This window comes from Canis lupus, chromosome X (genome assembly GCF_003254725.2).
Source record: "Canis lupus dingo isolate Sandy chromosome X, ASM325472v2, whole genome shotgun sequence".
In the NCBI taxonomy this organism is placed as follows: domain Eukaryota; kingdom Metazoa; phylum Chordata; class Mammalia; order Carnivora; family Canidae; genus Canis; species Canis lupus.
The window spans coordinates 35162706-35183946 of NC_064281.1; the positions used below are offsets into that span (position 1 = coordinate 35162706).

The following is a 21241-nucleotide window of genomic DNA, read 5'->3' on the forward strand; positions in this document are numbered from 1 at the left end:
TTTAAGTAGTTCATAGACTTACTGAGCTTCCCTTGGTGGTTCCATAACACAAGATAAGTTTTCGGTAATTATAGACACGGACTTCTGAGAAAATATTTAGATGAGCAGGTATGTCTAAAGAGAAAGGAAGAAAAAAGGAAACTAAGGTGACACATGCAAAACTTTAAAACCCATATTTGAAGAAGTAGGCATCTGGACAGTATCATATGCCTAGCTGGAAAAATCTCTAGATACATTAATTTCGTCAAAAAAATTTTTTTAAAGTAAAGCAATGGCATAGACAGTGGGCTTCTGTATCCATTTCTACAGAAGGGGTCTAGGGCAGGAGTGGAGACTAATGAAGCAGTATAGCACAGCGGTCAAGAGGTTCCAATTCCAGCTCTACCCTTTAGTAAATAGCTGTGCAACCTTCAGCAAGTTCCGCAGTCTCTGTGACTTGTTTTCTTCATTTGTGAAATGCGGAATACTAACACCTACCTCACAGGGGGATTGTGACAATTAAATGAGTTAACACAAGCAAACTGTCTGCTACATTGTACAGCCCATAGTAGACTCTCAATAAATACTATTATTGTAATACGGTAGAACTCGGAGTAAAATTTTCTGGATATGTAAGAAAGTTAACAGTGGTTGTCTCTGGGGGAAAGCCTGAGGTAGAAGGGAAATTTATTTTTCATTAGATAAAAGGGCGGGGGGGATGCTCCCTTCCAAAAGGAACGTTATCACATGTACCTGGTAGAGAACGTGCAAATTCCAACACACATTCATATAATCGTGCAATGCTATTCCAGTCATTAAGGAACATTTCAACCACTTTCCTACCACCAACGGGTTCAGACAACAGGTTTTCATATGTCAGATAAACATGCCGGGATGGCCCTACAGGATTAAAAAAAGAGAATCGCTATCAATACTAAAAAGAAAACCCCAGAAATATGCAAAGACAAAGTGTGTGAAGCATCTTACCTTGCTCCCTAGTAGAAGTGCCATTAAGTGGACAATTTGCAAATACTAACTCCGCCACCCAGGTGCGGTTATTTCTACCTTGCAATCGGAAAGTGCAATCGAGAAGAGAGCGATCCAGAGCTTTCTGGGTTTCTTCATTCACACCCTTACAGGGAGGAATTCTGGCGATGAAAGATAGAGCATATGAAGTGTACTTTGCATTACAGAAAGACATGAGCACAACCTACACAACAGGCAGGGTATCACATTAGGGCTTCAGTTCAAACTCCACTACTAGGTGCTTTCTGCAAAAGAAGGAAGTGATTCATAGCAATTCACAGCAATTCATAGCACTGAACCCACTTCTACTCACACCAACACAGATTAGGACCACCCGCTTTAATGAAGTGTTTGTCTGAGTGTTTTAACAAAATGTATTTATCTTCATCCTTATTCCTGTTATTAGAAACACTATGATTCTTCAAAGTGAAAAATCAAGGACATTGGCTTTCTATGAAATCTACCTAGAACATCCTCAAGGAAAAGGGGAACAGAATACTTGTAAAACCACTCTGAGAACAGAATGATACAGTGGAAAAGAACATGGGCTTTGGAGTCAGGGACCTGCATTCTAATTCTGACCCAGTCACATTTAACCTCTGAATTTCAGTCCCCCAACTACACAATGGAGAGAATTACCTCCTAGGTCACTGATTTTAAAACATGACACCATATGTGTAAAGTGCTCATGGTAGCTGATATAATGGTATTCATTCGTATATGTTAGCTCCCTTTGCAGTAAAACCAAGTCTCATTCACTGATACCAAGACAAAATCACAGGTCTATTATCTCTACTCCCCTCTTCAGTAGAGGTAACACTCATGTGATAGAGCTTTGCATGTATCAACTCATTTAACATACTGTCACTTGAATATATCACATATAGAAGAAGAATGCATTGGCTTTAATGTCATAAAATACCTACCTATCCATTTTCCTCTTGCAGCTTTATGGACTATCTTATCATAAAACATTATGAAGTCATATATTCTCATGTTTTCACAGTAATAGATGAAATAATGAGATACTTTATATTTTTTAATTACACATTATCCTTTAACTCATAGGGAAGATGGGTTAATTCTCAGACTTGGTATAATGATTATCTATTATCTAAGTCAACAACAATGGGAAATATGGAATCTTGATTCAGGCCTCTTATTCAGAAACACCTACAATAGGGTTTCTCAATCTTGGCAATATTGACATTTTAGGCTAGATAATTCTCTGTTGTGTGTAGCCTTGGCCTCTCCCTACCAGATGACAGTAATACCTCCTACCCACTCTTCTCAGTTAATGATCACCAAAAATCTCTCCAAACATTACCCAATGTCCCCTGGAGGGCAAATTGACAACCACTTGCCTAGAATAAACAATTTAAGAGCAAAAAAAAGAGCCAGAGGTTGCAGATGATTAAAAAAATTTGGAGGCTTAAGAAAACAGCTACACAGGTTGCATAAAAATAGAATTAACATAGTACCAAAATTTTCTTAATTAAAAATTCTACCATAGCTCCTTATTATTTTTATTATTTTTTTAAGATTTTATTTATTTATTCATGACAGACACAGAGAGAGAGAGAGAAGCAGAAACACAGGCAGAGGGAGAAGCAGGCTCCATGCAGGGAGCCCGACATGGGACCCGACCCCGGGGTCTCCAGGATCAGGCCCTGGGCTGAAGGCAGCGCTAAAAGCTGAGCCACCGGGGCTGCCCCATAGCTCCTCTTAAATGTATAGTTTTGTTTTGAACATTTCAGAAGTTAATCTTTTGATTAACTTGTAACCAAAAGTTGATTAACCAGGGGTGCCTGGATGGCTCAGTTGGTTAAACGTCTGCCTTCAGCTCAGGTCATGGTCCCAAGGCCCTGAGATAGAGCTCCACATCGGGCTCATTGCTTGGTGGGAAGTCTGTTTCTCCCTCTGCTTGTGCGCACATGCTCTAATAAATAAAATCTTTAAAAAAAGCTAATCTTTCATACTTATTTTTATTTTTTATTTTAATTTTTATTTATTTATGATAGTCACAGAGAGAGAAATAGAGAGAGGCAGAGACATAGGCAGAGGGAGAAGCAGGCTCCATGCACAGGGAGCCCGATGTGGGATTCGATCCCGGGTCTCCAGGATCGCGCCCTGGGCCAAAGGCAGGCGCCAAACCGCTGCGCCACCCAGGGATCCCTCATACTTATTTTTTATCACTCACTACAAGATTTTGCCCAATGTTATTTGGGGTAATTACAGAAATTACATACATTGCATATATGCTTATCAATTTTGTAGGTATACTGAGAACTTTTGCCTGTCCTTACCCCTGAAAACACAACCTCAACTCATAAGAGTTATAAAACAGCCAATTTAGATAGATTTTTAATCTTGATTTAAAAAATATAAATGCAAGGACGCCTGGATGGTTCAGTGGTTGAGTGTCTGCCTTAGGCTCAGGGTGTGATCCCGGGGTCCTGGGATTGAGTCCTGCAGGGAGTCTGCTTCTCCCTCTGCCTATGTCACTGCCTCTCTCTCTATGCCTCTCATGAATAAATGAAAATTTTTTAAAAATAAAAATATAAATGTAGTAATTATCCTCCTTTCACGTAAATAGGTGTTTTGTGAAATCCATCTGGTTTGAAAATGAACACAAAGAAGCCAGAATGTTTTCAAGGAAGAAGGGTAAGACTCCTTTCAATTTATGCCGAGGGATAGCATGACCCTAACAATGCATTCTATGTCACCTTCTTTATCTGGGACACACAAGTAATTGGCTCAGCTTCAAGGAACCTGTAAACTATTTATTTCTTTTAAGGTTACAAATGTAACAGAATAAACTACAATTTTAACTTTAATCCTCCCTCACTGAGGAGGGGGAAATAAAGCTCCCCAAAAGGAAGCCTTTTGAAACAAAACTGTTACAAACTCAAAATAGTCACCAAAAATTAAGAACTGGGGAAGGTATTTCTGGGACAATGGCTTAACCTTATTTGAAAATTTCTACCAATCCAAAAAAGCTGTTTTTTGATCTAAACAGCTACACCCAACTAATTTTTCTCCTGTAATCCTGAGTATGGGAAAAAGGTAGAAACTAGGGTCTGGTCCTTTAAGGTAGATGTGGGCTAGCACTGCTCCTTTTTGGTCACCACGTGCTATCAGTTTCGTCCTGAGGGGTTCCACAAACATCAGCAACCACATTATGGAGATCACTGAACGTGCTAGTAAAGGAAGCGCAATTGTGCCTACAAGGAAAGTGAAGAGGGCTTTATAAAGGTTCCATATGCATATTCAGAAGGACTGAGTCACACAACTGATATAAGCTGAGTCACACAACGTGCAAAAATGAGTTGTGCCTATGCATTATTTGCATAAGCTACAAGAGGCAAAGAAACACAATGGACAAGATGAAAAATCCTTGTGGGTGTGGCTAGCAGACCAGCATCACTGTCCAGCAGGGTAATGTTATAGTTCGGGAGAAGGTGGGAAGTTTGCTCAAAACGAGGAACTGTGAGCAGCATGCTGCTCTTGAGACCTGTGTTATCTGTGCTGTCAGGTCAAGGCTCTTAGGAATCTATACAAGGCAACAGGCCCGTGAACTACAGCAATCAAAGGTGTTTACCATTGACACTTTCAGATACTTCAAGGAGGCCTGCTCAACAGATTCTCAAAAAGATAAGTTGAATAAGAATTGAACATGTTTTTACAAAGAGCAGAAAAATGTGCTCAATTTTAAAGCTTTGAAGTATAGACTCATACTCCCATTTAGTATTAATATATCTAGGAATGAAAGCTTAAAACTTTCTAAAGAGTAAACGCATTAGAGTACTTATATGCTAATTAGACCTATGCCAGGTTTTAATTTAGTAAAATCGTGTTTAAACATTTGTTATTTACGGTTTCCTTCTTAATTTCTATACCCTATCTCCATAATGGACAGCAGGTACTAGACAAACAGATTATCTTTAATTTTCCATTTCTCTGTATATTTTCCTTTTAAGTTTTAAATAAAGAAAATAGCCAGGATGTAATAAGGACTTTTAAAAAATTATTATAATGAAGCTTAAAAAACAATAAATGCTTCCTTCTTAGGTAGGACTATATTATGGGTTCTCTCAAATTCAAGAAGGAAGAGGACTGAAATTTCTTCATAAAACTGCTGAGAACAAGATATTTTAAGACTCTTGCAAAACATGAAAAATTTAGCTATGAGACTAGAACACAAATCTTAACATTATTTATCTGCAGTTGCCAAGAAGAGTATAAAGATTAAAAAATCAAAACAAAACCCTAACTCCTATACTTTAGGCTGAGGTGATTCAAAATCAAAAGCCATTAAAAGTATACATTTTCCTATTGATTTCTATTACAAGGCTAGCTCTCTCTCTGGAGAACTTTTTGTAGAGATAACGTTTAGACAGCCAGGAAGGGAAGCTATTCTAGTTCTTCAACTCTGTCCCAAGTAAGCACCATGACACACGGGTGGAGTGCGTGCTGCTAGTCCTTCCCATCTTCCACAGAAACCAACTGTTTCCCAAGTAACAAAAATTAAAGCTCCACTGGCTCAAATTGTAAAGCAGCCATGTCTTGGCAGTCAGAGGAATTCCATAAATAAAAACTGCTTCTGCAATTTATATCAGTAAGCAACACCTAAGAGACAATACAAATGCCCACCCTCCCACACCCCCAAAACGGTTTTTTGCATCAAAAAGGCATAAATGGCATCCTAGCTCTGCAAGTCCATCCTGGTTGCCTTACGTGACAGAGGCAATGCACTATGTTGGCTTTCCTTCTGAGCATCCTTTGCCCCTGGTCCTTGATTCATTTAGAGCCAAGACCTCTACCCATCTCCCTCTGTATACTCTTTCCTGGCAATCAATTTTAATATCCCAGCTCAATTACTATCACCTTGGTGATGACTCATACACTTCTCCTGCCCAAACCTGTTGCCTGAGCCTGAGACCCAGCCGTGCCTGGCCAAAAGAATGCACAGGCACCTCAACCCTGTGAAGCCCCTTCCAACTCACATCTTCAGTGTCCCTTATCTCACAAAACACCACCATCATCCATCGTGTGCCCAAGATAAAACCAACAGGCACCTGTGCCATTTTCTTCTCTTTCTTACCTTCAAACATCAATATCCTCGTCAACCCCTGAATATTCCACCCCCTAAGTCCTTGCAGAACCTTCCCAGGTCTAAGCTACCAACAAGTCTGGTGTGAACCACTTCAGCAACCAGTTTCACCAGTCTTGGTCCCCTCCAATTGATCCTTGATAGGGCTTTCAAGATGAACTTTCAAAAACACCTAGCTCATGATGTCAGTTTCCCTTTAAAATTCACCTGATGGCTTCTTTGGGCCATTAGGATGAAGCCTACATTCCTTGAGGGCATTTAGAAAGCCCTCCAGGATCTGACCCCTTCCTGCTTACTGCTCCAGCCTCCTCTCTCTCAACTCCTGCCACAATGACCTCCTTTCAGTTCCAGGAGGCAGAGCTCTCTTTCTCCTGCCTCCAAGCAAGAAAAACAGAAAAAGAGAAAACTGCCTGCCTCCACTTTAGCAGTTAATCCCTTCTGGCTAGAACCGCCCACTCTGTGCCTCACTGCCCACCTTCCCTCTGGCTAATTCTCCCCTCTCCTTCAGTCTGAACACAACAGGTACTTCCCTCAGGGATACCCTTTCTGGCTTCCAAACTAGCTTAAATCCTCCTGCTACATGAACCCACAGCATCCAGAAGGGCCCTAGCAGAATTCAAGCCTGATACACAGTCGCACTGAGTAAACATCCATTAAAGGAGTAAAAAGAAACGCAGAGGAAAGACGTCCTAAAATACCAAGAGTGCTGGATCTCGACTCAGCAGGTGGAAAAGCAGCCTCCCCAAGACCTCAGTGATTGTATGCAGAAATCCAGAACACCCACAGGTTCTGAACTCTGCTTTACATGGTCTCCTAGGGGAGGGGCAGCTCTAGCACCATGGCTCTAACGTGAGGGACTGAATGAGATAGGACTGAATGAGACAGGATGGGGACTTACTTCAGTAAGCGAATTGCATGGCTGAAGCCATCACCTTCCATTTGTACTCCTTGATGGGGAATCTCCAGATTGGACAGCTGGTAAGACAAAAGCAGGTAGATAAGACCACCAATTTTACAAAGGAAACTACCTTTTCTAAGTACTAGCGTCTATTTTTGCAGCACCTGTTCTAGGGCTACTCTGTTCCAAAGTTACAATATATTAGGCATGCATACTGTCCTCCATTATCTGATTGCCTGGGTCTTCTATGGCAGGCTATTTATACCCACCTTGTTCCAGAAAGGTTTTAAAGCAACCCTAAGTATCTGACCGAGCCTACTCTTTAGGCCTCAGAAGGGCAAAGGTTTAAGAAAAATAACTGCCCACCAAATAGGCCATAGGAGTCCAGATTCAAAAGGAAGCCAAGTGTAGGAGGACTCCAAAACACTGTCTCTGTCCCATGGATCAGAGATCTAAATGTTCCTGGTAAGATGAAATTTAGTTATTCACATCTCAGCATAAATTACTTTAAGCAGTAAATGTGCTTGCCTTTTCCTCAATGTGGCTTTTTCACTGAGAGAAGAAAAAGCAGGCTGTTTAAGAGCTTGAGTGGGTTCAACAGAGTACTACTATACAATGTTCTTATGTGGCCCACCTGTGCAACAGGTAGAGGAGCACAGAGGAGGAGGACAGAGAAGACTATGTCTATAGGTTTTAGTCTCTGTGAGCCCTACAAAGACACAAGTTTTTTTTTGCCATTTCTAGACTGTGGGTAGAGCAGGCAGGGAGAGAGACATCACAGTGCCCCTAAATACCATGTAGCCTCCCTTCCCACCTCAAAGGTAGTAAAAATGAATGCATTCTTGTCATCAATCAACAGGGCACAATAAAAGGCCCAAGAACACAGTCAAGTAGATAGGAAGCATAGACACTGTCCATACAGTTTAGGACCTATGGCCAGTACCTGGATAAGAAGACCTTTATTAAGCTCACAATTTTAGGAGCGAGGACATCAAGGACACAAGTATCTATTTTAGGTGCCTATTTCTGGGCCTCGATTTCTCTGGGCTATTCCTGTTCTTCATAGTTTTATACTTTACTCTCTGCTTTCAGACCCTAAAGCCCTACAAAGCAAGGGTCAGCACACAACAGCTCATGGGCCAAATCCGGCTCACCACCTGTTTTTGTAAATTGTTACTGAAACATAGCCACACTCATCTGTTTAAACATCAACGATGGCTAATTCACATTACAAAAGCAGATGTGTATAGCTATAATAAGAGACCCTATGACCCACAATGCCTGAAATACTATCTGGCCCTTTATGGAAAAAGTCTGGCAATTCCTGCTCTAAAGCATGAGAGTGTTCAACAAGACTATGGTCATTATTTTCTCTAAAATAATTCACTTCCACACTCCCAGAGCTCTTCTCTCTTTTTTTGTATCTTCGGTTGTTTTAGTCATACACACTTTTTTTTTTTTTAATTATCTTTTATTTTATTGTGGCAAAAGTCTCTACTTCATTCCCAATAATTTACAGAGGGAAGGAGTCTTACAAAAAGTGAAAACTTCAAAATAGAGGGAAATAATTATGGTTTTGGTGTATCCCTTCAAAGGGATGCCAATCCTTGGCCAAAGTCCTTTTCAGAAATATAAAAAATGCTCGTTTTGGGGACATCTGGGTGGCTCAGCAGTTGAGCATCTGCCTTTGACTCAGTTTGTGATCCTGGGATCTGGGGATTGAGTCCCACATCGGGCTCCTGCAGGGAGTCTGCTTCTCCCTCTATTTCTCTGCCTCTGTTTCTCATGAATAAATAAATAAAATCTTAAAAAAAAAAAAAGTAGGTTCTGTTATTGCCCTTTACTATCATATTTAGAGATCATGCTGGATATCACAACTATGTATTCTTGAAAGACATTAATTCTAAATGTATTCTTTAGTCCATGTGACAAGAGTAAAAATTGGTTTAATATTCTTTCTGACCTGCTTCTCATAAAGGAATGAGGTCTTATTAGTGTGTAAGCAATATGTATGGCTTCACCAACTCAGAAATAAGCCACTCCTTTATCAACTAACCACCTCTAAGAGATAACACTGTACTAAGAGGTATGCAAGTAAGATGATAATACTCAAAAAATGTCCCTTTTAAATTGGTTAGACTTTACTTTCCATTTCCATAAAGAGCAGAACGCCCACAATTTGGAATCAGAAAGATGAGATAATGTTAAGTCCTGTTTTACAGATATACCATGAGATGATAGGATTTCAACCCCATCCCTCCCAAAATAAGTAAGATCACAACTATTCTGGTTCTCCTAATGGAATCCATGTAGCTTTACCAAGGCATTTTAAAAATTACTCTTTTACATAGAGTATTCAAAATTGTTTCAAAAAATTACCTCCAACCGAAGTCCTACAAATGGCATATTTGTATCACACATAGCAACAAAGTGAGCTAGAACTTTATTGAAGGCACACATTTCTCCTGATCGTTTGGTTTTCTTGGGTTCTACTGGACATGGATCATCAGACAACTAGAATTTAAGTAAAGAACACAAGTGGGTAAAGAAGTACAGGTGATGCAATTAGTTAAGAAGGTTAAACTACTGTAGAGCTCAAGGTTAACCAAAACAAATGTTATGCATTCAACAAATATTTGCTGAGCAAATATTTCGACCTAAATACTAGAAATTTAGGTAAATACTGTGTATTTAGCAAACTCTCTTGTGGAAACGGTGTATAATTATTAATTAAGAGGCATTTTCAAGAAAATGTAGAAAACTATCATTTAAACCTTATTGCCCCCTCATCTCCTAAAACCCTAATTCTTTTTTTTTTTTAACCCTATCTAATTCTTTCCCATATTAAAATGTTTAAAGAACCCAACAGAGTTAATACACACAAATCCTGTACTCACTTCGGTATGTGATCATACCTTGCGCTTGGGACCAGTCCTAGGCTGTTTCCCAGGTTTTGTGCGAAAAACCAATTCTTGGACGTTTTCCTTGAACTGCTGCAGCAGGAGTGCCATAACAGGGGTGTCTTCACGTTCTGCAGCATTCACAGACATGAAGTAGTACTTATATGACAGCTGTGTGGGTTTATTAGGAACCTCCAACATCTCCACAACCTAAGAAGGCCCAAATCAGAAAAAAGACTCAGATAAATCATTAATGAGTGTCAGATATTTTCCACCTTATAGCAAGTAGAGCTCAGAATTGTAAATCTACTGTAGATGGTCTTTCTTCTTTAAATGAGGATAAATCAATCTCATGATTCTAAACGAGAAAAGCATTCTCACTAAATATATATTCTGGTCTCTAAAAAAAATAGATCAGACTAACAAAAGCAAAAACCGCTATAAACTATAGCAAATGGGACATTTGAACTATTATAGCATTAAGTGTTCTGGACTTTCATACTTCAGCTTAAAACACTATATGCTTAAGTCCAGCAGGTCTGCTAGATTTTCTAGAATGGTTTCTGCTTTAAATTGCCATTTCCCTTAACCATTAAAATATCCTAGGGGGAGCCCAGCTGGACCAGTTGGTGGAGCAGGCAAGCAACTCTTTATCTCAGGGTTGTGAGTTCAAGCCCCACATTGGGTAGACATTACTCAAAAATAAAATCTTAAAAAAAAAAAAAACCTCCTAAGAATTCCAGTTATAGCAGAGAAAAATGACAACTAACTCTCAAAATTGGAAGCATATAAAAATAAACCCTGATAAATGTGGTCACTGTGAGGATAAGGATCTCATGACCAACAATAGTAAACACTGATAGAAGAGTACTATGTGCCAGGTACTGTCCTAAGTACGTGACACATGTTAACCTCTTCAGTCCTCTTAATGAATCTAGTAAAGAAGGATTACTTTCATTTTTCTGATGAAGAAACTGAGGCACAAAATACTTAGGTTACTTGCCCAAAGTCTCAAGAGCTGAGAAGTGATGGACTCATGCTTCAACCCCAGTTTGCCTCCAGAGACCTTGCTCTTAGTCACTACCCATTTGAAACAGCTTACCTTCAGCATCTACCTAAAATTTAAGAAAAGTCCCCTAAATACTCAAGGGGGAGAAATAAATGCCATTGGACCATTATTGCTCTGCCATATGCTTTCCGTCTCTCTTCCTGCCTCCCTTCTCTCCCTCATCCCCCACCTTCCTATGCACTCTCTTCCAGGAATTCTTAGGCTAGCACCTACTACCACAATGATACACCTGAGGAAATGGAAAAATTAAAAGGAAAATGGATGTTTCACCAGAGAAGATAAAGAGATGACCAAAAAAACACATGAAAAGATATTCAATATCATCAGACATTAGGGCAGCATAAAATAAAACTACAATAAAATACCACTATACCCCTATCAGAATGGCTAAAATTTATTTTTTTCAGAGATTTTTAAATTTTTAAGTAATCTCTACGCCCAATGTGGGGTTCAAACTCACCACCCCAAGATCGAGAGTTGCATGCTCCACCAACTCAGCCAGTCAGGTGCCCCCAGAATGGCTAAAATTTAAATATTATAGTACCAAGTGGTGACAAGAATGCAGAGCATCTAGAACTCTCTTTTATTGCCATCAGAAATGCAAAATGGCCCAGCCTCTTTGGAAAACCCTTTGGCAATTTTTTATAAAGCTAAACATACACTGACATTATAATCTAACCCAACAATCCCACTCCTACTTATCTAAAAGAAGTGAAAACCTATTCACACACACACACACACACACACACACACACACGTATACACAAATGCTTACAGCTGCTTTATTCAGAATTGCCCCAAATTGGAAGTAACCCTGATGTCCTATCACCAGAGACTGGTTAAATAAACTGTGGTACATCCTTACCATGAATACTACTCCAATTAAAGGAATGAATTATAATATACATCACAATGTGGATGAAAATCAAAGGCGTCATGCTTGCTGAGTCAAAGAAACTAGACTGATGGGCAATGTGATATAATCAGAAACAGGTAGTCAGGGGTCATCAGCTGAGAGGGGGGGAGCATCTGATTATAAAGCAACAGTATGAGGGCATTTTGGAGGTGACATCTGTTCTGTGTTCTGCTGAGAGGGGAATTACAATAGTGTAAGCATTTATTACAACTCAGATATAAAAAGTCTAAATTTTTCCCGTATAAATTATATCTTAATAAAGCTGACAGAAGTATAAGGGCAGACCAAGCCTTTCCACAGTAGTTTCTCCCACTTCTATGAATGTATCATCCCTAAGTGAGAAGTAAGAAGGATGAAGAGAAACATACTTTCAGTTTTGGTGTAAGCCATGTGAAACAAATTATTGCTCCACAATAAATCATTAATCATTGAAACTAACACCTGGTTTCTGATGATATTAAGTAAGGTCAGAAATAATAAAACCATTTACTCTGTGGCTAAGTATAAGGATCTTTGTGTGTTCAAAGGTTTGGTTATTATGTGTGTATTCTGAATATCATTTTATATGTACACCAGGCAGCTCACCAAGAATGGAAACAACAATCCTTTATCATGTATCAAATTTAGTTCCACAGCTGGGGTCTTAAAATTCAGGAAAAAAGTGAAATTCACATCAGTGACAAACTACTGCTCTACATAAATAATGCTAATTTAAGATATGTCAGGTTATGCAGGGTACCTTTTTTAAAGATGGTATCTTTTAAAAATATAGCTCAAAACCTTAAAAAACTTCACCTCCATTACCTGCAACCAACAATCTTAAGTTTTTCAAACATCTTAGATTCTTAGCCAAAAATATCTACTTGGTATACGTAGAAAATTCCTACAAGCAGGGAAATATATTTAGGGTGAGTTCATATTTCAAATTCTTGCAACTTTTAACCATTTAAAGATCTCAAAGAAACAAACTAGAAACCACCTAGAAAGAGTGAAAATAGAAGAAAGGATCTTACTGTGCCCTGAAAGGTATATGCAATCAAAATATCTATATATATATGTGTGTGTGTGTGCCTTTAATCAATTAAGGAGAATATAAAGCTACTTCAGTTAGTCATATTTAAAAGGATGTATTATGCAAGTTAACATTAAATTAAAATCAAGAAAGTTTATCTGACACCAAAACATCTCCACACCATCACAGTAGTGCTTTCAAAGTTTTTCCTCCTATATAGAGGACATGCTTCATCGCAAGCAGAAACTAGGCCTCGCTACAGGAAAGATCCGAGGGTGAGGGATGAAGACATACCCTATATTCCCCAACCCTGCCTGATCACTGTATCATTTCTTAAACACATGATTTTCTTCTCTCCCTCATCCCTACCTCCTAGGTTAAGAATCACTAAAGTCAAATATCCAATAAAATATATTTGCAAATTAAATTAAGCAATAAATCACGTGAAATAGTAATAGAATCACTGAGCTTGATCACCCAAATCCCCCCCCCCCCCTTCTGCATACTTACAATGTAGTACTGTGGAAGACGGGTAAGTTTAATGAACAGCTTATTCTTAGAAAGATTTCCAATAGGATGGGTTGAGTAATTGGACAGCTGCAATGTTTCACTGCTTATTGTAGGCAGATGTTTTATAGATTGTTTGCAACGCTGTTGTCCAAGCCAAAACCTTAATTGAAAGGAGACAATTCACATCACAAAATCAGATTCTTCTGATTAACTGTGTGCAACTGATCTGTAAATCCATTACTGAAGACCACTAAAAGGTTACAATTAATCTGAAACTTAACTGAACAGTAAAAAGACGATAATGATGAATCATTTCTCAAGTTTTACATTGGTCAGTTAGTTGTAGTTTAAGGAGCTGAAACTGCTATGTGAATGATTCTGTTCAGTCATAATGTAGAATTAACTAATATTAAGGCTAGGACACTGTAGCAGTGTATTACAGAAGATGACAGATTTCCTATGGTTTATTAAGACAGCAGTAACTAATCTCAACATCTTTTAAAAAATATCTGGTGTTTATAAAACAAAATAGAATAATAAATAGGTATAAAGCTACCTAATTTTTCTAGTATCACTGGAGATATAGTTCCAGTTGTTATACTGTGTATGTTTAAAGTGATAGTTCTATCTAGCAGGTGCCAGTAACTATTAATTATCTTCTTTCCCTCCTTTCAGTTAAGCCAACAGATTTCAGTTTGATGCTTTTTATAGTACTCCTCTCACTTCTTTTATTTGATTAGCTATCCTTGAGTCTAGACACTGTGTGTGTGTGTGTGTGTGTGTGTGTGTGTGTGTGTGTGTGTGTAAAGTATGGAAAACATACTGTATTAGTCCGGTGCAGTAAAATCATGTCATAAAATGACTGGTTTACAAACTCTCACTGATTCACAATGAAATAACTACAGAAAATAAGAATACAAATTTATAAACTTTCCATAGCAATGTAACAATTATCACAACATCCAAGCTCATAATCAGTAGGCTGGCCCTGCTAAACAGAGTATGACTAGTTTGGGTGCTGTTGCTTTTGTGTAGTGAGCTGCATGTGGTACAAACTTTGTACTAATCACGTGCAGTAAAACCATGTCATAACATACGATGTTTTAAGGGAAGTTTGTCACAACTATTATCCAAAAATGGATAAAGTCTAGAAAGCACTTTTTTTCCCCAGTGAAAAACAACTTAAATTTAGCTGCAACTTCACAGGATCAATTGCTAGAACTGGCTATAAATGAAGAAATGAAGACAAATTTTGAAAATATGGTACTTCCTTCGTTTTAGATAAAAGCTAAAAATGACTATTCTGAACTTGCTAAAACTGCTTTCAAATATCTACTTCCAGTCCAATCAACATGTGAGACTTTGTGAGACTGATAACTCTATTAAGTATGCTTTTAAAAGAAAAACAGAAAAAGTTAACATATACGTTGTCTCCTGTAATTAGCATTATCCTTCCAATCTAGATTAAGTTACAATGAGCAAGAAACTCATTTGTCATGTTAAAAATTCTAAATACAAGACAACATTAATACAATATAAATCCTAAATATATACAAATGTGTTTAGATAAATTATAAATACAAGATACTCTTTTCAAAGCACATACGGCATTACCATTTTACTCTTGACTTTTTGTTTTGATTTCATGGAACAAAAAAATCTAAGCATTAAGAGTAATTTTCTGTATTAACTGCCCATGTACAGTTCCAATAAAAAACGTGTACAGATTTTTTAGTTTTATACTGTTTGCTCTGATTATGTTTACTGAGATAATTTTTTCTGTTGGTTCTTACAATTTAAAAAAATGGGACTTATATGTTACACATGTTTTTTCATCTTTTTTTGTAGAATGTTTTCATTGCACGTTTTAAGAAAAGTAATCACATGAATACTCATCATCAGTCATTAGAAAAATATAAATGAAAACAACAGTGTGATACCTCGTTATACTCACTAGGATGGCTATAGTCAAAAACCATAACAAATGTTGGCAAGGACTCGGAAATGGAAATCCTCAAATACTGCTGAGATGTGATTTTAAAATGGCACAGCTACTCTGGAAACTGGTTTGGCAGTTTCTTCAAAAAGTTAAACATAAATTTACTGTGTAACTCAGCAATTCCACTCCTAGTGGAATGAAAATTTAAGTCCACACATAAACTCACACATGAATATCAAGCAGCATTATTCAAAATAGCTGAAAAGTGAAACAACCCAGAGGTGCCTGGGTGGCTCAGTCAGTTAAGTGGTCAACTCTTGATTTTGGCTCAGGTCATGATCTCAGGTTGAGTCAGTCTCCTGCTCAGCGGGGAGTACCTTAAGATTCTCTCTCCCCTTCTGCCCCTCCCCCTGCTTATGTGTGTGCTCTCAAATAAATCTTAAAAAAAAAAGGTGAAACAAGCCAAGTGTCCAACAATTTATGAATGGATAAGCAAAATGTGGTACATAGCCATATAATGGAGTATTATTCAGCCATAAAGAAATTAAGCGTTGATACCTGGTACAACACGGATGAACCTCAAAACATGGTTAAGTGAAAGAAGCTGGTCACAACAGACCACATGTCTTGATTCCATTTATATGAAATGCCCAGAAAAAAAGATCTTAAAAGAAAGTAGATTCATAATTGCCTGGGGCTGAGGCTGGGAATGGGGTTAACTGTAAATGAACACCTTTTTGAAGTGATGAAAATGTTCCAAATGCCTGAAAACTGGATTGTGGTTATGGCTGCAAAACTCAGTAAATTTACAAGTCATTGAATCATACACTTAAAATGGGTAATTTTATGGTACAGAAATTATACTTCAATAAAATTATTTCAAAAACATTAATGTCCCACGAAAGCTTAGGAATAAACTGGTCGTCCACCAAAGATCATCTGAGAAGCACTACTGTAAGTGATAACGAAGGGATCTTTTTTAGAAATTATGTGTTTAAGTACAGAGACATATTTGATAAGTTTAAGGCTTTGGAGACTTAGCCTTCTGGTTTTAGCTTATATTTCTGCTAGCTGGACTGCCAGATATCCTCAAATTATGCAAGATGTGAGTTACTAAGCATTTAAGTATTTAAACCTTATTTGTTTAGCCAAATACACAAAAAAAATGTTAAATCGCTAAAAATTCTGGAATGTATTACCCAGAATGATTACCATTTTTTAAAAATTTTATTTATTTATTCATGAGAGATAGAGAGAGAGAGAGAGAGAGAGAGGCAGAGACACAGGCAGAGAGAGAAGCAGGTTCCATGCAGGGAGCCCAATATGGGACTCATGTGGGACTCGATTCCAAGACCCCAGGGATCACGCCCTGGGCCAAAGGAAGACGCTCAACCACTGAGCTACCCAGGCGTCCCTGATTATCATTTTTCATATACAGTTGAACTAAGCAGCTGTTCAAAAGGAGGCTCACAAAACATTATCTATCTACTGGCATTAAAAATCATGTCTTGTTAATGAAAACATTACTTGATTATAGTAGATTCTTCAAATATTTACACAACTCAAACTGGCAAAAGGAGAAGGGATAGGGTAGATCACAAAATCAACAGATCTCTGTGAACAGTCTAACCCTCCCAGTTCTCTATTTGCCAGTTTGGGTTTTGATCTCTGAAATTTATTTTTATCCCTTGGAATTTTGTTTTATTAATTTTAAAAGAGACTTTGTTTGCCATAATGGTACCTCTGTGTACCATGATAGTAATGAAACCTCACAGAATTATCTCTAGTTCCGTTTTCAATGTTTTTTAGTTTAACAGTATGAAGCATTCAAAAGATTCTGAGATGGTATTGAATGACAGCATTCGAGAAGCAGAAATAACTATTTTGGAAGTGTCAGCTGGTAGATTCATACCATGGAGATTATCATGGGTAAGAACAAGTAAGACTATCGCAGAGAATATCAAATTCAATAAAATTCATTGTTTGAGTGATATGTACAGTGCTTTTATAGCAGGAAATATGGCAAGGAATGAAGAGTGGAGTCTCATGCCCTTCATACCTATATTTGTTCTAGAGGGGAACTGGATACAAAACACTGCCACCTTGGCCCTATTCCAAAAGAATTTTGATTCCAAATACCAGAAGGTGCTCAAGTTTCATGTCATAAACATTAAGGACAGTAAGTGACCAAGAGTAATGATGGAGAAGAAAATATATCATGTCAAAATAACATTCCATTTTTAGTCTTGAGCTAAATAAATAAGCTTACTTCAGTTGTTGAATCCAAGGAATAATTCGTTTCATATCATCATTCACAGACTTCTCCATGTCATCCAGCGTGGCCTGGTCTATAGAATATAGCACTTCATTAATTCGTTGCTTACACAAGGCACAAAATATGGAGGCCAAAACTTAAATGAGAATTATTGTTTTATGCAGAAAGTAGTGTCATTTTTAAGTCAGAGAAAACCTCAATTAAATGTATCACTAGGCAGAAATCAACCTAATTTGTTTAGCCTCTTTAACACTTAGAGAGTTATAGTTAAGACAACTAATTAATAGCAAAAGCAGACTAGTGGGAAGAACAAGTAACAAATATATGAATTCTTTGCCTACATTTTAATTCCCAAAACTCTTGGTATAGTTAATTATTTTTCACTTACATGTATTTCAAACTCCTTGGATTACTAAACTTAGAACCTTAAAAATGCAAAAACTATAAAACTCCATTAAAATGTTTATTCATTAAACAAATGATTTCTGGCATAAGTAAGAGCTGTTGGCTTAAGTTAAGCTTGCTAAACATCACTTATTAGACTTTTTAATGACTAAAAAAATGCTGTAATAGCATGCTACACAAAAAACAATATAAAATGATTTCAACTAAAGAAAAAAGTATAGAGAAAATTAGAACAGCATGACTATGGATTAAACTGTGACCTCCAAAATTTGTATGTTGAAGCCCTAAACTCCTAATGTGATGGTATTTAGAGGTGGGGGTCTTTGGGAGATAATAAGGTTAAGACAAAGTCATGAGGGTGGGACTGAGGTCATGTGGTTATTGGTGTTCTTATAAGAGGCACCAGAGAGCTTGCTCTCTCTCCTTTTTGCCATGTGATGACGGAGAGAAAGCCTAGCCTCCAAGTCAGGAACAGAGCCCTCACCATAACTCAACCATGCCGGCAACCTGATCTTGACTTCCAAACTCCAAAATTGTGATAAAATAAATTTCTATGGTTTTGGCAACCCTCCCTGTGGTTCTTTGTTATGGCAGCCTGAGTGGAGCCAAGTACATACCCTCTAAAACAAGCAAGACTGCCAACAGGTAACTAATTTTTGTTTCTCTCATTTTTATATGTTCATCTTCCTTATTTATGAGTGCGTATTGTGTAAATTAGTCAAGAAAACAGTTAAATACAAAAAGTTTTGAAGAACATTTGCCTTGTGCTTTGGAACCATAATTAAAGGTAATTCCCAAGTGTGCCACTTATCATTTAGCCATCATAAATGCAAAGAGATTCAAAGTAATGAGGGCAAACTTCCATAAACAATTCATTGAAAAGTTTATCCTTAGAGCTATACAGTATAACCAGAAAACCTTCTATTTCATCAATCTGGCTTATATTAATTTCAAACAGTAAATGTACTAATATGTGCAAGAACACTGTTCTATTAGCAAAGCAAAACCACCACGTTCCAAGTGATTCATCATTTCAAAACACCAACTTGGTAACAGAACTTGTTAGAAATCCAACGTTAATGTCTACTGTGTTTAGACCAAGAAAAAACCTCCTGTTCTCCAGGATTCTGTACCCCAAGTCATCTTTTATATGTTTACACGGTCAAAAACCTGTTCGGCAGTCATGAGTGACATCAGAATCCCCTATAGTCATTTCCATGTCACCCAACTACTAGTGGCAGTATTGTTAATCTAAAAAACACCAGCCATTAATCTTATTATACTTTTACATAAGAGAAACATGAATGAACTTCATATTGGGAAGTTTAATTTTATACAAGAAAATCCAAAGTAGGCTTAAAATTGGCCCCAAGGAACAGACGTCAGCTAGAGTTCTTCCTTTCACATCTACTTTCTGTACTACTGATACCACCCCCTCCAATACCTAATGGCAGAAACACTTTAGTGTACTTTTGTTAAAATGTTTTTCCTTATGCTAAGTGACTATATCATTAAGTAACTTACCAAGTCCGTAAAGCATCAATTGAAACATTCCAGAATGCAAGTCTACGAAAATGTGTAGACACTCAGAATTACCGCAGGGCTCCAAAATGGGAACAACAAGAGCCGGAAGCGCAGTCTCTATGGAAGCTGAATGGTTAAGAATAAAAGATTATATTTCTATCTGAATGTTTTCCAGAAAAAATTATTTCTCAATGAGTAGAAACAAATGATCAAACAATCCTATATGTCAGAGGAAAAATATGGCTTTGCAAAATTGGAATAGTACTATTATGTCAATGTAGTGGCTCAAAAGGAAGAATGTATTCCTCGAGGAGACTTGAAACAAACATACCCCTCTCAAATACTACAGCAAAAAAAATCCTGAGTCTTTTAAAAAAGGTTAAAAGAGGGATGGCTGGGTAGCTCAGTGGTTGGGCATTTGCCTTTGGCTCAGGGCATGATCCTGGAGTCCCGGGATCCAGTCCTGCATCGGGCTCCCTGCATGAAGCCTGCTTCTCCCTTTGCCTGAGTCTCTCTGCCTCTCTCTCTGTATCTTTCATGAATAAATAAAATCTTAAAAAAAAGAAAAAAAAGATTAGAAGAGCTCGTGAAAACAAACTTCAGCAGTGAGCTGAGTTCTAGTTTACCTTCATTCAGTAATTACTAGTAAATTAGTTTTTAAGGATTTTCATTTTGATATAGTGGGAAGAAAATTGTTTGGTAAATAGAATAAATCTCATCTACAGCCTCAATATTTTCAATGCCATTCTTCATAAGCAGAGGTTTTCTGGCAATTAGGGCTCATGTGTTAAATTAAAACACACACACACACACACACTTGAAAACCACTAAACATCGCTTATTTAGGAAAAAAATTTTTTCCAGTTATTTATATAACCTTATTTTCAAGTCACAGATGAAATAAAAGCAAGCAATTGTTAAATACCAATTCCCAAAGCTGCCAGTATACTTCTTCTAGAGGTTCATAGTATTTCCACCAGGCCCAATTAACTCTTCCCTTAATCCTACAAACTGGGGTAACAAAACTGAGTAAAGGAGCAAAGTACTGAAAGCACAGCCTGTGCTGATCAGATTGAGGAGTTATAAAAGGAATATGCTCTTCTAGTTACCACGTTCCTCTAACGCTATGGCACAGAAGAAAAGGCTGGCAGTGAGGAGAGTGGTAATGTAGGCCCAGCCTTTCACCAGGTGTGACTTCTCTGTGCTACTCTGTTAAACAAGAATAATAACATCTTCCTGTCCATGCCATGGATCCTTAGGAGGAAGAAATGACAAGTTTGTAAAGGTGCTTTAAAAAGCAAAGTGCTCAACAACGTGCATTTCCTATAGTCCTTTATGAATCAAAGAAACAAACCAAAACCTCTTATTAGGAATTTGCACAATAATTAAAATGGGTGAAGTTACCATTAGTGCTATCTATACAAAGAAATTATCAAACAAGTTAATAAAGCCAAAAAAAAGGAGACATATTTAATCAGATGAAAACTGCTTTCAAGTAGATTACTACATATTTGCAAAGAGATGTTTAACATACACAGCCAGCAGAACTATCACCTAAAACAAACACAGAAGAACAAAAAGGTACAAACAGAAATTTCTTTTACGGTATTTTATAATTCAGAGCAGTGTGACAAATTAGTTCAAATTATGTTTTGCTGAATTTACTATGTTAATA

General features: G+C 37.5%; 1 protein-coding gene across 5 annotated transcripts in view; it reads right to left on the bottom strand.

Annotated features, from left to right (window-relative positions):
- MED14 (mediator complex subunit 14) overlaps positions 1 to 21241 on the bottom strand; it is a 66300-nt gene that overhangs the window by 21485 nt on the left and 23574 nt on the right. For all 5 annotated transcript variants that reach the window (XM_049107423.1, XM_025468831.3, XM_025468833.3 and 2 more), the window contains exons 11-19: positions 19567 to 19692; positions 17632 to 17710; positions 13424 to 13583; positions 9932 to 10126; positions 9396 to 9530; positions 7017 to 7093; positions 967 to 1127; positions 733 to 879; positions 23 to 114 (exon numbers count right to left, since the gene is read on the bottom strand). In XM_049107423.1, the coding sequence (XP_048963380.1) occupies positions 23 to 114; positions 733 to 879; positions 967 to 1127; positions 7017 to 7093; positions 9396 to 9530; positions 9932 to 10126; positions 13424 to 13583; positions 17632 to 17710; positions 19567 to 19692 (1172 nt within the window). The remainder of the gene's footprint in view (positions 1 to 22; positions 115 to 732; positions 880 to 966; positions 1128 to 7016; positions 7094 to 9395; positions 9531 to 9931; positions 10127 to 13423; positions 13584 to 17631; positions 17711 to 19566; positions 19693 to 21241) is intronic.